General features: G+C 38.6%; 2 protein-coding genes across 2 annotated transcripts; both read right to left on the reverse strand.

Moving 5' to 3' along the window:
* Positions 1-349: 349 nt before the first annotated feature.
* LOC145910753 (uncharacterized) lies at positions 350-9,479 on the reverse strand. Its single transcript, XM_082997954.1, has 10 exons — positions 9,328-9,479; positions 8,754-8,849; positions 8,535-8,665; positions 8,059-8,246; positions 6,981-7,151; positions 6,700-6,895; positions 4,537-4,577; positions 4,388-4,458; positions 1,181-1,941; positions 350-787 (listed from the first exon to the last, which is right to left on the reverse strand). The coding sequence occupies exons 1-10, from the start codon at positions 9,468-9,470 to the stop codon at positions 705-707; spliced, it is 1,881 nt and encodes a 626-aa protein (XP_082854080.1). The 5' UTR covers positions 9,471-9,479; the 3' UTR covers positions 350-704.
* A 29-nt stretch (positions 9,480-9,508) lies between these two features.
* LOC145910754 (early estrogen-induced gene 1 protein-like) lies at positions 9,509-12,029 on the reverse strand. The gene has a single exon (XM_082997955.1). The coding sequence runs from the start codon at positions 11,586-11,588 to the stop codon at positions 10,497-10,499; it is 1,092 nt and encodes a 363-aa protein (XP_082854081.1). The 5' UTR covers positions 11,589-12,029; the 3' UTR covers positions 9,509-10,496.
* Positions 12,030-12,858: the final 829 nt, after the last annotated feature.

The following is a 12,858-nucleotide window of genomic DNA, read 5'->3' on the forward strand; positions in this document are numbered from 1 at the left end:
TGAAAAAAAATGTATTTTATCCTTTTGCTCTGCATCAGTCGAAATGCGACCTGGAACTTATGTCGGTCTTGAAACTGTGGGGAATTTGGCTTGTCGTAACGTACCAGATTTGTCAACAAAATATCTAAACCTTTGATTTGTACAAGAAGCCCTTTACCAAAATATTGAAAATTTATTGAAAATACACTGGCTTCAACATAAATCAATGGAGGTTATCTGTCATACCTGACGACCGAACAACTATGATTTTTTTTGCGATAATCAGACGTTCGATCACCATCTGTTCAGCGATTCAAATTAAACTAAACAAACATCAAAGAGACGTTTCGTTTATAACCAATACTGTATTTTCAAAAGGAGCAAATTTTTCACAAGGAGCGAACCGTATGAGCACTTCATCGCTTTTCAAGCGGCACCGAATCGTCAACCGATCGATTCCATTATTGCACCTTAACTGGAACTTGCACTCACATTAGAATAAAAATGACTTGAAGCCAAGCATGAAATAATGTAGCATCGCAACAACACGTGTGTAACAAAGCACAGTAAGATAAAACATCTATTTAAGGCATGTCGGAGCGATCTAAAAACTTTGATATTTACTCGTGTGAAATACGACATAAGTAAGATGGGGAGAACGATTTATTTAAACAATGAAAAGTATGTCAAACGAGAATCAACGATAGTGCCAATACTAGCAAATTCTATTGAACGTGCCGCTTGATGGCGCTGGATAGCAGCGAAAGGATTCGTCGAGTGCGTGGCAGTGAGGTGAGACGCCGATTAACTGGGAAAGCAAATAAGAATCATTTTAATCAGCGGTAATGTTCCACCTCCTCTAAACAAGCCGAGAGCCCAGCAACGTTAATGCTTAACCCGAACGTAACTCTACAACGTGTCGAGGTCGTTGCCCCGCTGCGGGGTACGTTGCGTCGACCCACAAAATCCGGTTGTTGATTCGAGTGTTGAGAAAGAGGCATCTGTAAGGCGTAACCGATAACGCGAGACGGGAACAAGGTATGTTTGTTTAATACCAGAAATATGAAAAGTCAATATTCCCTCTTTGTGGTAACTGGTTTGTTACAGTTTCAATGCTGGAGTAGGTGGCTTAAAATCACTTAGTCTAAACATCCTAATATATCTCGCTACTTGCCTAAAAACTTTAGCACGATGGACATACCTTCTTCAAGCAAGCGATGTTTCCTCCAGGTTATTACTTGGTTGTACACACTCGCAACTGTTTCACAATCGAACACACCGAAAGTTGCCCTCGAGCAAGGAAAGCCAAGGGTGCAGTTGAGGGCAATTGCAATTTGTATCCAGCACTGCCATTGACTTACATCATCCACGTGATTAAAATTGTCTGAATTGCCGGCGTTGAACGCGGTCAAGAGCAAATTTCTTGATTTGCCGTCTTCAAGACAACCATGCACAAGAACGACAATTAACGTTATTGCAAGGGCAAATTCAACGCCACCTTTCATCCACGCAACAGTGCTCATCCACAGTACTTCGAACCGGGAGCAAAATTTCTTCTCAAGCTTGTGTAACTGGTCTACAGTTTCGTTGAAGAAAAGATGACTTTTTTCGTTAAAGACTTTGCATCCCAACACACTCTCTACCATGAAGCACCTTCGTTGTTCTGCTGTAAAATCGTCGTACGAAGACAGCATGGCATAACAGTCGCAAGGAAAACCCTTTAGTTTGGTCAGTTTCAACGCACTTTTCTTTTCATACAATATCCCAACGCGATCAAATTCAACGATTGTGATGTCTTGTGGAAGGAAGTTTCTTATTGCCAGGATTCGATAAAGGCTTTGTCGGGCCTGGGTACATTGCACGTGTGAAGACAGCTTGTGTTGCTTTGTAAGAAAAACTGGGAGTGGTGTTCTTCCATCGTTTGTGAAGAGACTTAGAACAAACGTTGGTAAGTCTCCACACCTGAAAAATACGGATGATTTTTTACAGCGTACCAGTTAAAATACTACCTCGCATGATCAGAATGTGCCACAGACCAGAGAAAAATAGAAAGTTTATAAGCTACAAAACAAACGGAAGCGATAATTTAATTTATGGATATTTCAAAACTTATTCTTGTGTTTTCCTCTGTAGGATGTTAGCGAGTCTACACCCAACCCGCAGTGACGTCAATGTGAATGTACCATTCGTCCTAGGGGACATTCTACTGCGGTTAGGCAAAACGAGATTATCCGAATGTTCGTAGCGCGAAAACAACAGTTGACACGGGCAACGATTTTGAAAAAGAGTATACGTACGTAAGTTGGAGAACCTGAAAACTGGTACAGTATGTTTATGCTCACGCGTAGTTACCGATCGAAAAATCAAAGTGTGCTCACAACAGAGTCATGCAACGAATCTGCGATTAATTTCGTGTGCAACGTAAGAGAAGGGATGAATCTTTTTGCTCGTGTTACGTCAACAAGTGACCTCATGTTTCATATTTGTTCGCGAAATTTTTGTGCTTAAACAATTTTTGGTATGCTTCGTGGCTGCAGTCACGAACAGTCACCCAGTTAAATATAGGCTATACAATATAATTTAGGCATACATCTAATTCAGTTAATAATGGGGCTGCACTTTATGTAAGTTTTCAGAAATAAAACATCAAACCATTATCGGCGTAAAAGGGTTCGTTAAGCAACGCACGCCGAAGGTTGTAATCAGTTGATCTTTGTGGGCACATGCCACCTACGTCTAAAATTCGACAAACTGTGACACATGCTTTTAACCAAACGGTGACGTTGACGGTTTTTGCGCCAGCAACTACCTTTAGATAGAGCGATAACAAAAACTGACGGCTTTGTGCGTAAATTTGGTGGCGAAAAATACCAAGCGCATCATCCAAGTTTCGCAAGGTTTCGCTTTGGTCGAACCACCAGAGGAAATACCTCGTGTCCAATGAGGCATGACTGACCTCAAGCCACTACAGGGTTTTGTCACCCACTGTTTGGCAAAAGACAGAATGGAACGTTTAAGCTAATGTTTTGCTTTTATTTCCCTAATAGTCATTTGGCATAAAACGCTTCATGACCTTGAGGAGAAAATAAAATGGAGATCAATTTATTCATTTGAAGTTGTTTCGCACAATCACCCCTGAGCAAAACGACTGCTGGGGAATATATTGTATACACTCACATTTGGTATTTTTGATAAAGGGGGTTAATATATAAATAACAGTTTTGGTTTGCGAAAAACGTTAATTTTCTAATAGAGTAATTTTAGCAGACAAACAAGCAATTAGTCATTGTTAGTCACAGACCAATTGGGTAATTACCACGACCACATAAACACGATTTTTCTTTCGACAAAAGAGCAGAATTTGGGATCAGACGTACAAATTACGTCACAACGATGCGGGTGGGGAATTTGCAACGGTTTAGTTATAGAAATTAATTCACATTTAGGTTGTTTTTACCAAGGGGAAGATTTAACCAATCAAGATTATCGGAAATTTGTGACTTTGGAATAACCGAGTCGGTGCAGTGACCAATGTAATATATTACCATTACACGCCACAAAATTTCCGTTGTTACGTCATTTGTTGTCATATAAGGTAAAGCAGAAATGTCAACAGTGGTATATGGTTTTAGTCAAAAGTGCAACAAATCCCAATAAAACAGGTGGTCGATAATCCGGTGACGTTAAAATTATTGCTTTACTAATAGACCGGTTTTACATGTAAACGTCAAAATGACGAATCACAAATTCCAGTGCACGGGACAACAGTCGCCGCGGGTCTGAAAATGCCGACGCCTAAAGTTCAACAGGTGAGAGGTAAAGTAAACGACCAACGTCACACCGCACAAAGGAAAGATCACGGGATTTGATATTTTGGCCATTGCGACATTTTATCGCTGCCGCACTGTAAAAACAGTGTTTTCTTTTCTTTTTCGTTTCTAAATTCAAATGCTTTGATGTTCTGGGCATGAGAGGCGTAGTTATTGAATCCATGAGTATTTGATAAAATGTTAACCAGACTACAGTTTATATTGCAACATTATGGGTAAACAAATGACTTTCAAGTAATCACAACAAACAGACAGCCAACCACGCCTTTACCCAACACTATTAATTACTCAAGCCGGGCATGCTTATATCATCGGCAGCTTCCTCTACACACACGTTTATACCACCGCGTTTTCGCAAGCATAGTCATTAAAACGAGTGGCATACTGCGAAACAACTAACTGGCATACTGCGAACAAGTGTTCGCAATAACTTCATATATTTCATATCAAAATTTTAAACCTTTATCAGTAAAAATAATCTACAAAAGTGGTGTCGTTCCAGTTTAACAGAAAACACGCCGGCCAAGTAACAAACGAGTAATTTTATGGTTGGTTTGTGGAACGGCGAGCAAACTCACGCTAGAATTTCTGTGAGTTCCGGTGTTTGGGTGTGACTCGTTTCGCCCAGTTGTGCGTCGTCGTCATTCGCCTTTGAATGAAATGAGGGTTATTGTTCAGTATACAAAATAAAGCGAACGACCACGGTCTACTACTTTTTAATACTAACCGTAAATGTTTTGTCAAAACGAAGTGTTCCATTGGATTGATCTGGAATAAAAATAAAGCGCTGGTTGATAAAAGAGTACATCGATCAACGTCAAATGCATGTCTTCGTCGGTGAATTAAGTAACGTACGCTATATTTTTTAACAAAATGAGTAGGCTATATTTTCTCTCCTCAGCACACATCGGTTTTGTGCAACTAAATTATTATGCGAAGAAAGATATTTTCATGAGAAATACCGTCACAGTTAGATCGCTTTCAACCAGTACTGGAATTTGTACGAGCGTGACTTGGCAGATGTCCACTGACATTTCACTGCTGTTCAGAACCGTCGCCACAATTTGGTCACGCAAGTCTGATGAGATGCCACATATCTAACAATCAGTTGCCAAAAGGTCGTAATTACACACATTTTAAAGTTTTTGCTTCCCTTGGCATCATGATGCCTAAATGATTTTCTTCTGTGAGATTGGGGGTTGGAATAAATATCTAAAGAGCATTTAACATCATTCGCTCATAGGTTTGAGATTAACTGAATGCAACGAGATGTGTATGAAAACAGGGTTCTCAATTAGTTAGAGTCCATGGACCAGTTGGACAATTTAGAATACTATTTTTAGCAAACCCGATCATCTACTCCGCCACCATACAAAAAGACCCTTTTTTGTAGACCCCTAAGCATTCACATACCCCCAGTTGAGAAACTCTGAACAAGAACAAATGACGCGATGGCACTGTATTGTTTGGTATTTGGCCAGTGCTTCAACTGACTGCAAATGTAACTTATATGTGATGTGCCTTACAAAGCAAAAACTTAACCACCTATCAGTTTTAAGTAGTGATAATTGCATGTCACACATGATGGCTATAAGGATGTTTGCCTAATTGAGACCATGCGTGATCACCGACTTAATGAAGTCATGTAAAATACAATCCAAACATGATTTTAGGTTGAAGTAGCTGTAAATAAACATGTGGATTGTGAAATGTAACACAAGATCTCATCGCAATAATGAGGTTGTGAACAAACAGAAAATTAACGTATAGGCTATACATAGCAAAGGAATCAACATGACAACAATGCAGGTGATAATTGTATGTAAAGATTGCTTTGACGCATGCCTCATACACTTGCCGAGTGATTGCATCATAAAGCGTTTATAACAAATTTGTCGCATTTCGCGCATGCACCGATCACCCATATCAAAACACAAGTATGAATAAACAAGTTTGTGTAGTTTTTCGCAACCTTAGGCAAAGTATGTTTGCAGTGACTTCGTTGCGTCAAATAAAAATTCAATTTGAGTGTCAACCAACATTTAGCAGTTCCGCGCTTCCTAATTCAAACAAATACCACGTAATTAAAAGACAAATGTCTACAACATAGTTAGGGCAAAGTATTGAGTTTCAGTCGATAAGGGACGACAAGTCGCCAAAAATCCTCTGTGATCACGGCCTGAATCGCAGGGTAATGGTTAAACGGTTCATCCCATCAACGTCGTGACAGGATACAGTTTTACCACGATTGTGAGTCTGTGTTATTGGAGAATGGACAAAAAAACTTTACGGCTGCATTTAAAACTGCTTAACGTTGTACAATAACTGCCACTATGTATGACATGTATGTGCATTGACAACGTTATCGCTTACGCCTTTACCACAAAGGTTTGCAGACTTGCCTGGGCTAATGACCGCGATACGATAGCTGTGATCACCAAGCAACGGCCTGTACAGTGGGGAGATCCAGCCAATCATGAAATATTACTGCGTTACGCCGTTACCAACATAAATTTATTAAGAGTTAGTTGTAAACGGTGCAACGTTGTGTTGATCACTGACTCATCTATCTTCTCAACTTTAAAGCCATAGCCCTAGGGTAAGTCAAGGTGATTTGACGATTCATTCTGATTCCAGAACTGAAGCAATGTTCTCGAAAAGGGTCAACGCTTGGAAATATTGCTGTTAATTGTGGTCTACTCTACTTTATCTATTTAACCAAACAAACCAAAAATTATTGTGATCACAACAAATGCCAAGTGTTCTTTTGCAAATTGTACGGTTCAAGTCAAATCTTTTACAAAGAAACAAAAAGGAGAAAGGCAAGTATTCTGAAAAACCGGATATCAACTGGTTGAAGCACACTATATGACACAAAACCATCACTTACTTTCCAAGTGCCGTAGGAGTCCGTCAACCCGGGGAAGCGTGCTGTAAAAGGAAAGACACCATCGCACTTTCTCCAACATCGACTGCCGCTGTTTTTTTTCAACTTGTCGCATCAAGGTGTCTACAACTGTTTCGTTGTCCTTGTGCTTTGATAACCACCTGAGAATCGCATCGACTCTTTGAGCTGCGCGTCCACCCTAGCAACAAGACAATATCTGATTTAATATAATAATCATTGGTATTGATGACCAAAAAAATCACTATTTATAAATTATTCCTTACCCGAGTGATTTGGTTTAGAAAATGAAAAAATGTGTCCTGAGGTAACCAGTCCGAGCCAAGCAAAATTGACAGGAAAGCGAGCATCGTATCGTCAAGTTTGTATGCAGACGAAAGTGCGTTTCTATTGTAACGCAAGCCATGCATGGAATGCGACCCATTGTTGTTACGTGTCTGCATGAGAAACGTGGTGTCAAAATCTCGGTCGTATGAATGCGCACAGAAAACAATTTTTAAAACACGGTACTGCCACCTTAATCAAACTATGCACAAGTATTTACAAATTTGGACAAAAACATGCAAAACGTTTTTTGGTTACATCTGATGTGTTTAGCCCCAGTCGTAACCCCAGCAAATCCGACTCAAGTCGAAAGAGCCAGTATTAAATCTAACAGCGCGACCAAGAGAATCGCATTTACTGCAAATTTACGCAGATTTTCTTCATCAAACAGGTGAGAATATATGCATATATAAAACAACATCCGCATTACGACGATGTACAATGTTGGATCCTGGATGAAGAACGTTTGATTTCTTATAATACAACATAACCCATATTTATGAACCATGTGAAAATTGACCCCAGACATAAGTCGGTTTCAGTCGATGTGATTTTGATTGAGAAGTAAGATATGTAACCAACATCGCCACATTCCAATCCGATAAGTCGCTGCCAGTGGCGAGGATTACCAGCAGCGGCCAAAACGTGATTTATTGCATGTATGTAGGTCAAATCTGTGGACTGAGCAACTCTCTTCGGCTGCCGTGTTCAATCTTCCACCGGTGTTAGCACGTTCAAAACAAAAAAGTCACCCCGAAAACAAGATGTGATTTTGCAAAACAAATATGCGATCTTTCTTGTTTGAAATGACCATTGTCCTTTCACATATTTAAAACGCTTGTTTCAAGGGAGCTCTTAGTGTTCGGTTTCATAAAACGTTTACAAGGATATTTGAACCGTTTTGTTCATTGGAAGTGCTTGAAACACGAGCACCAGCGGACAACGAAAACGTTCACCCGTCGAAAGACGGCACGAATATGACGCCCGACTTGGTATGACGTATTTTAAAACAAAACAAACCTCTTTCCAGTTAAAATGCGCCAATGGAAAGTAACCACTGATCACATCCAGTGTGAAGAAATCGCTGTCGTTTGATAGAACTGCGGCACCAAGAACGTTTGCCACGGCGGCAGTTTCACGATCAGCATCGGCCGCCGACCTCACCACTGGAATTTCCATTTCGTGTAGCGTTTGACAAAACACACAGGCTATAGAGCAGAACCATTACGTCAGCAATCATTTTGACACAAGACTGTACGTAAACGCATAGTTTAAATGGTTTAAGGTTTTATTAACCATAGAAAAGATATTCACTGCTTCAATTATCGTTTGAAAGCATGTGTATCACCATTCATCTTATTGTCAAGTGATTTTTTTATGTGACCGATAAAAGCATTCATATTTTGCTTTAAATTATTTTAAATACTATGCAAAGGTACTTGTGTAATTGATTTACAGGTGTTTAATAAACATTTAAAACAAGAAAATAAAATTACTTGTCATTGGAGGCAGAAGTCTGTAAATTTGTGCTTTTTTTTCAGAATAATTGTCCATAATATTGCAAGCAATTTCTACATTTTCCTGTTGTCGAGCTAGCTTGGTGTTTTGTTTCTGCATGGAGCAGCCTCTGTATTTCAACACAAAATTTTTAAATGATAAAAAAGCAGTTGTATGTCCTGTTTAACCAAAAGTTAGTTAATAAAAGCACTACTTACCCATCAATAACAACTATGGGTTTGATGTTGCAGATTCTCAACTTTTGAATAAAATCTTTCACCAGAAGTCGAAATGACAGGTAGTTTCCACCATATCTGTAAAATATTCAAAAAAAACAATGACAGTACTTGGATGTAATAATGAAGTTTGGTCAACTCAAATAACTTTTTGGAAAAAAAAATCTTACAACATAAATAATATATGAATTCTTAAACAGGTTTCATATATTATTTAGCATTATATTTTAACTACTCACAAATCTGCTTTTCTAAGTTACACAAAAAACACTGGGAAATCTATTTTGCTGCCCTCAGTCTATCCCAAAAGGTAACAATGCCTATGGGACAAAGAGTCCACACATTACTTAAAATCAATAATAGAAACATAATGGCATTCTGGCACAAGAGAGAGCTAATACTTTATAGTCCACTTACTAAACTGGATCATGGCCACGGAGTACATCTGAGATATATTATTGCTTGAAGTTATAGACAATGAATTGACTTTTTTTTAATGAAAAACCATTGTTAACCTTATCCATGGGAGTTTTGACACAAAAGCCTAATTCTGTACCTTACATCTAAGTTGTTTTCATGGTATAAAAAATGAAGCAAAGCTTTCCCATCAATAACCAAGCATTCATCAGAAACCTTACTTTCTTGCAATAGCAACCTTTGTTGGTCATTCACAAAGCTTGTTAAACCTCTTATTCCCATTGGCAAATGTCAACAAAACTCTAAACAACAAAAATATGCGAAACTCAGACATGTTTATTTATTTTATCTTTAAATGTATCGTCTAGACAAAAACATTTCACAAATATGGGCACTATTGAATAATCCTAAGAATTTAGCATGCTTATTTACCCCCAAAAGAAAGATTTGCATTGAAGAAAATATATACACAAGAGATGGCTAATAAGCACTTCCTAGCGCTTCAATAAGCCTTGTTTCATCAAAAGTACAGTGCAATTCGAAAAACAAAAGTTTAACCAACGACATCATGAAAATGTTGCTTCAACATTGACACAACAAACAAAAGTGGAGTTAAAAAGGAAGTATTTTTGTAAGACAAGTACAGCATAGTAAAATCTACAGTAAAAGAAAGTTTATGTTCTCTAAAAAAAACCTTCAGTCAAGCTTGTATGTCATCAATGTAAACTTTAATTGCTGTAGGTGTTTATGCATTGAAATAATATAGTAAACCAAGTCTTTAAAATGCACAACTCTAAAATGTAGACCAGTGTAGATTGTAAACTAGTTTGGTTGGATGCCAGTATTAAATTCATATTAAATAAATGTTTTTTGGTAAAGTATAATTTCTAGACCAGCTAGGAAATATACAAAACAAAAATGCCCGAAAAGCGGCATCAGACATAACACCACACAAACTTGACATGTAACCTTGAGCCATGATTTTTAAGGATAAATTAAATCTGAAATCACCAAGCCTAATACTAGAAAGGAAACAGCATTACAGAAAAAAATAAGACAACCACCAAATGGACCTAACCTAAATAGTGCCAAATAATGGGTCAAGGATGTATTGTGATGGCACATAAATTTAAACACTCCCAATGATTTGTACAGGTAACATTACTCTCCAAGTTCACAATACTTCAACAATACACAGAGTGATGACCAGCATCTTAAGAGTGAAGCGTACAATCTACATAAAGTATGGTGTGGAATAGAATGAAATGAAGCTTATTATGTTGCATATGTAATGATGTACCTAGTGCACTATGAATGGCTATTTAAAGTATTTGTGCCTGTCCTCGGTCGTGCATCAAACACAACAGGGTGATAAACTCCTGAACCAACACGGTTGTGCAATGTTTGACCACTCAGTGCTGTACTTCCATCACTGGTTACAAAAAGCTGAAGGTTGTCATTTTCACCACTGCTTGTGTTGTGGGTGAAGTCCTGACTTTCAATGAGTTTGCTTACCACATCATTGGCATTTACCCTTGTGTCATCAATTCGATTGGCAATAATAATGGCACCATGAGGGGGAGGAGGGCGAGGTGGGGGGTTTCTTCCTGGTGTGGTGGGCATTTTGTGTGGTGACCTAATGGAACCAGTTCCACTAATGCCAGACTCCTTTTCACAAGTTGAATCCACTGAATTGGTCTGACTTACACTGCTTGGAGTGCGAGAATGCTGCGAGCTGTAATCTGATCTTTTTGATTGTTGACTGACAGAGCTTACATTGCGACTGTGCGTGGGAGCATCAGATTGGCTCCTGTGCTTCTGTGACTTCCTTGGCAAACTTCCAAATCCACTGCTTTCACCGTCCAGTTTTTGTGCTTCAATTCCATTGGTTTCCTCAGGAAGTTGGAAAGCAACATCACGAACTGGTGGTGTTTTAAACAAGACATCACCTGAAAGTAGCTGCATTCCCACTACAATTTTCAGTATTGAATTATCCAGGCGTATTTTTTCTTCATAACCTTCCAGTAAGCAATGTCTCGATGTCTGTCCAGACCCAGCAAATTCTGCCAAGTTGAGGTCCACATATCCAACCTTCATAGCACTTCGACCGCCTTTAACCTCTCGTCTTACAGAAAGTCTTACAATACATGGGTCTAAAATGCCGGTGTTTGGACTTGCTGACATCTTGCATGAAAACTCAAACTTTGAGCGCCATGCAACACAATGGTCACTGACATTCATCCGACTTGTGTTCTGAGTATATGTACCTCCATTTTTCAGGCTTGCTTTGCAGTAAAGAAAACCATTTATGGTAGGAATGGAATTTAATTCATCGATGTACAGATTAACTTGGAACTTGAACCGTTTCTTTGTCATAACCAGAGGCTTCAAGAAGCTCATGCTATAAAGTCACTTTATTTAACCATACGCCTTTTAGCAAAATATAACAGCCTAATTATACATTAAAAGAAATAGAAAACTGGTAAATTACTTTTATGCATAACCCAAAAACATGTTTTATCAGTTTTTGTTTGAAAAAAACACTTTATTGTGCTGACACATAAACAGTATATGCTGACAAAGAAATTTAAAATATGTGAACTTTTGGACTCATACCCTGTCACAATATTTGGCGGCAAATGTGTGACTAACTTCAACTGCCCGACTCGACAACCGTTATGGTTTTATCGGTGCCCACGCCATTTTATTTTGCATATTTATTGTTCATACGCGTTCAAATTCTTTCTGTGCAAAATAAAATTCTAAGACAACTTTAAAGTGCTCACTTAGTACATTTACTGATTGCCGGGAAATAAAACAAAAATATTTACGCACTGTGGCTATAGTTCTCTCCAAAATGATTAACATGTACCAATTGACCGGTCACACGTCACAGACCACAACGACTTTTTTTCAGTTTCCCCACACACTGACCTGAGTCCGACGACTGGCCTTTTCTTGGTTTGAAGTTTCGGATGAAAAACACAAGACATCTCTGCACAATTCGGATAAAGAGCGACACATAGCGGCTAAATTATGTAACATTGCTTTGACAAAAAATTTTTTTACGAATATGAATATTTCGGGATTACAGACAATCCACCAAGTGACATTTGTGCAAAAAGGCATCAATTCCTTTGTAAGGTATTAATCAATGCATGGCAACCCACATTTCAAGGTATTACTCACCACATACAACTATAAAAACCCAAATTAGAAAACATAATCACAAGTGACATTTCATCAATCACGTTTTATAATATAAAAAAAGCAAGTTTTAGTAAAAAAATATGTTTTTTATCTTATGGTCGAGTACTATTTATGGGGGAAGCTATGCGGAAAAGAATAATGGTTTTACCCAGTGAAGGGATTCAGTCGGTTTGGATTGGTTCGTGGTAACCGATTCCTAATGACTCACGCGAACCGGTTGTTAGCAACCGTATGTGTAAACCTATGTTTCACTTCGAGCACTGTATTCCCGCGGTTGTTATATGGCATGCTGCTAGTGAGAGAACCGGATGCTAAAATATTTGAATCCCACCACTGGTTTTACCTTATGGTTGAGTAATACTCTTAGGCGCCAAGTTTACACCCCGCTGTTTTAAGGGCTCATGTGCGGGACAGTAATTAACCTACACACGACCGATTGTTAAAATAGAAGTTTGTTGTG

The sequence above is a fragment of the Ascidia mentula genome, chromosome 8, assembly GCF_947561715.1.
Source record: "Ascidia mentula chromosome 8, kaAscMent1.1, whole genome shotgun sequence".
NCBI classification, from domain to species: Eukaryota; Metazoa; Chordata; class Ascidiacea; order Phlebobranchia; family Ascidiidae; genus Ascidia; species Ascidia mentula.

Excerpts from the sequence above, each read along its gene's own strand:
- LOC145910753 (XM_082997954.1), bottom strand. The coding sequence starts at position 9,470 with ATGGGAATAAGAGGTTTAACAAGCTTTGTGAATGACCAACAAAGGTTG. Across the intron at positions 4,459-4,536 it reads GTTTTGACAAAACATTTACG|GCGAATGACGACGACGCACA; the intron begins GTTAGTATTAAA and ends TTTCATTCAAAG. Across the intron at positions 788-1,180 it reads ACATCGCTTGCTTGAAGAAG|TTAATCGGCGTCTCACCTCA; the intron begins GTATGTCCATCG and ends TTGCTTTCCCAG.
- LOC145910754 (XM_082997955.1), bottom strand. The coding sequence starts at position 11,588 with ATGAGCTTCTTGAAGCCTCTGGTTATGACAAAGAAACGGTTCAAGTTC.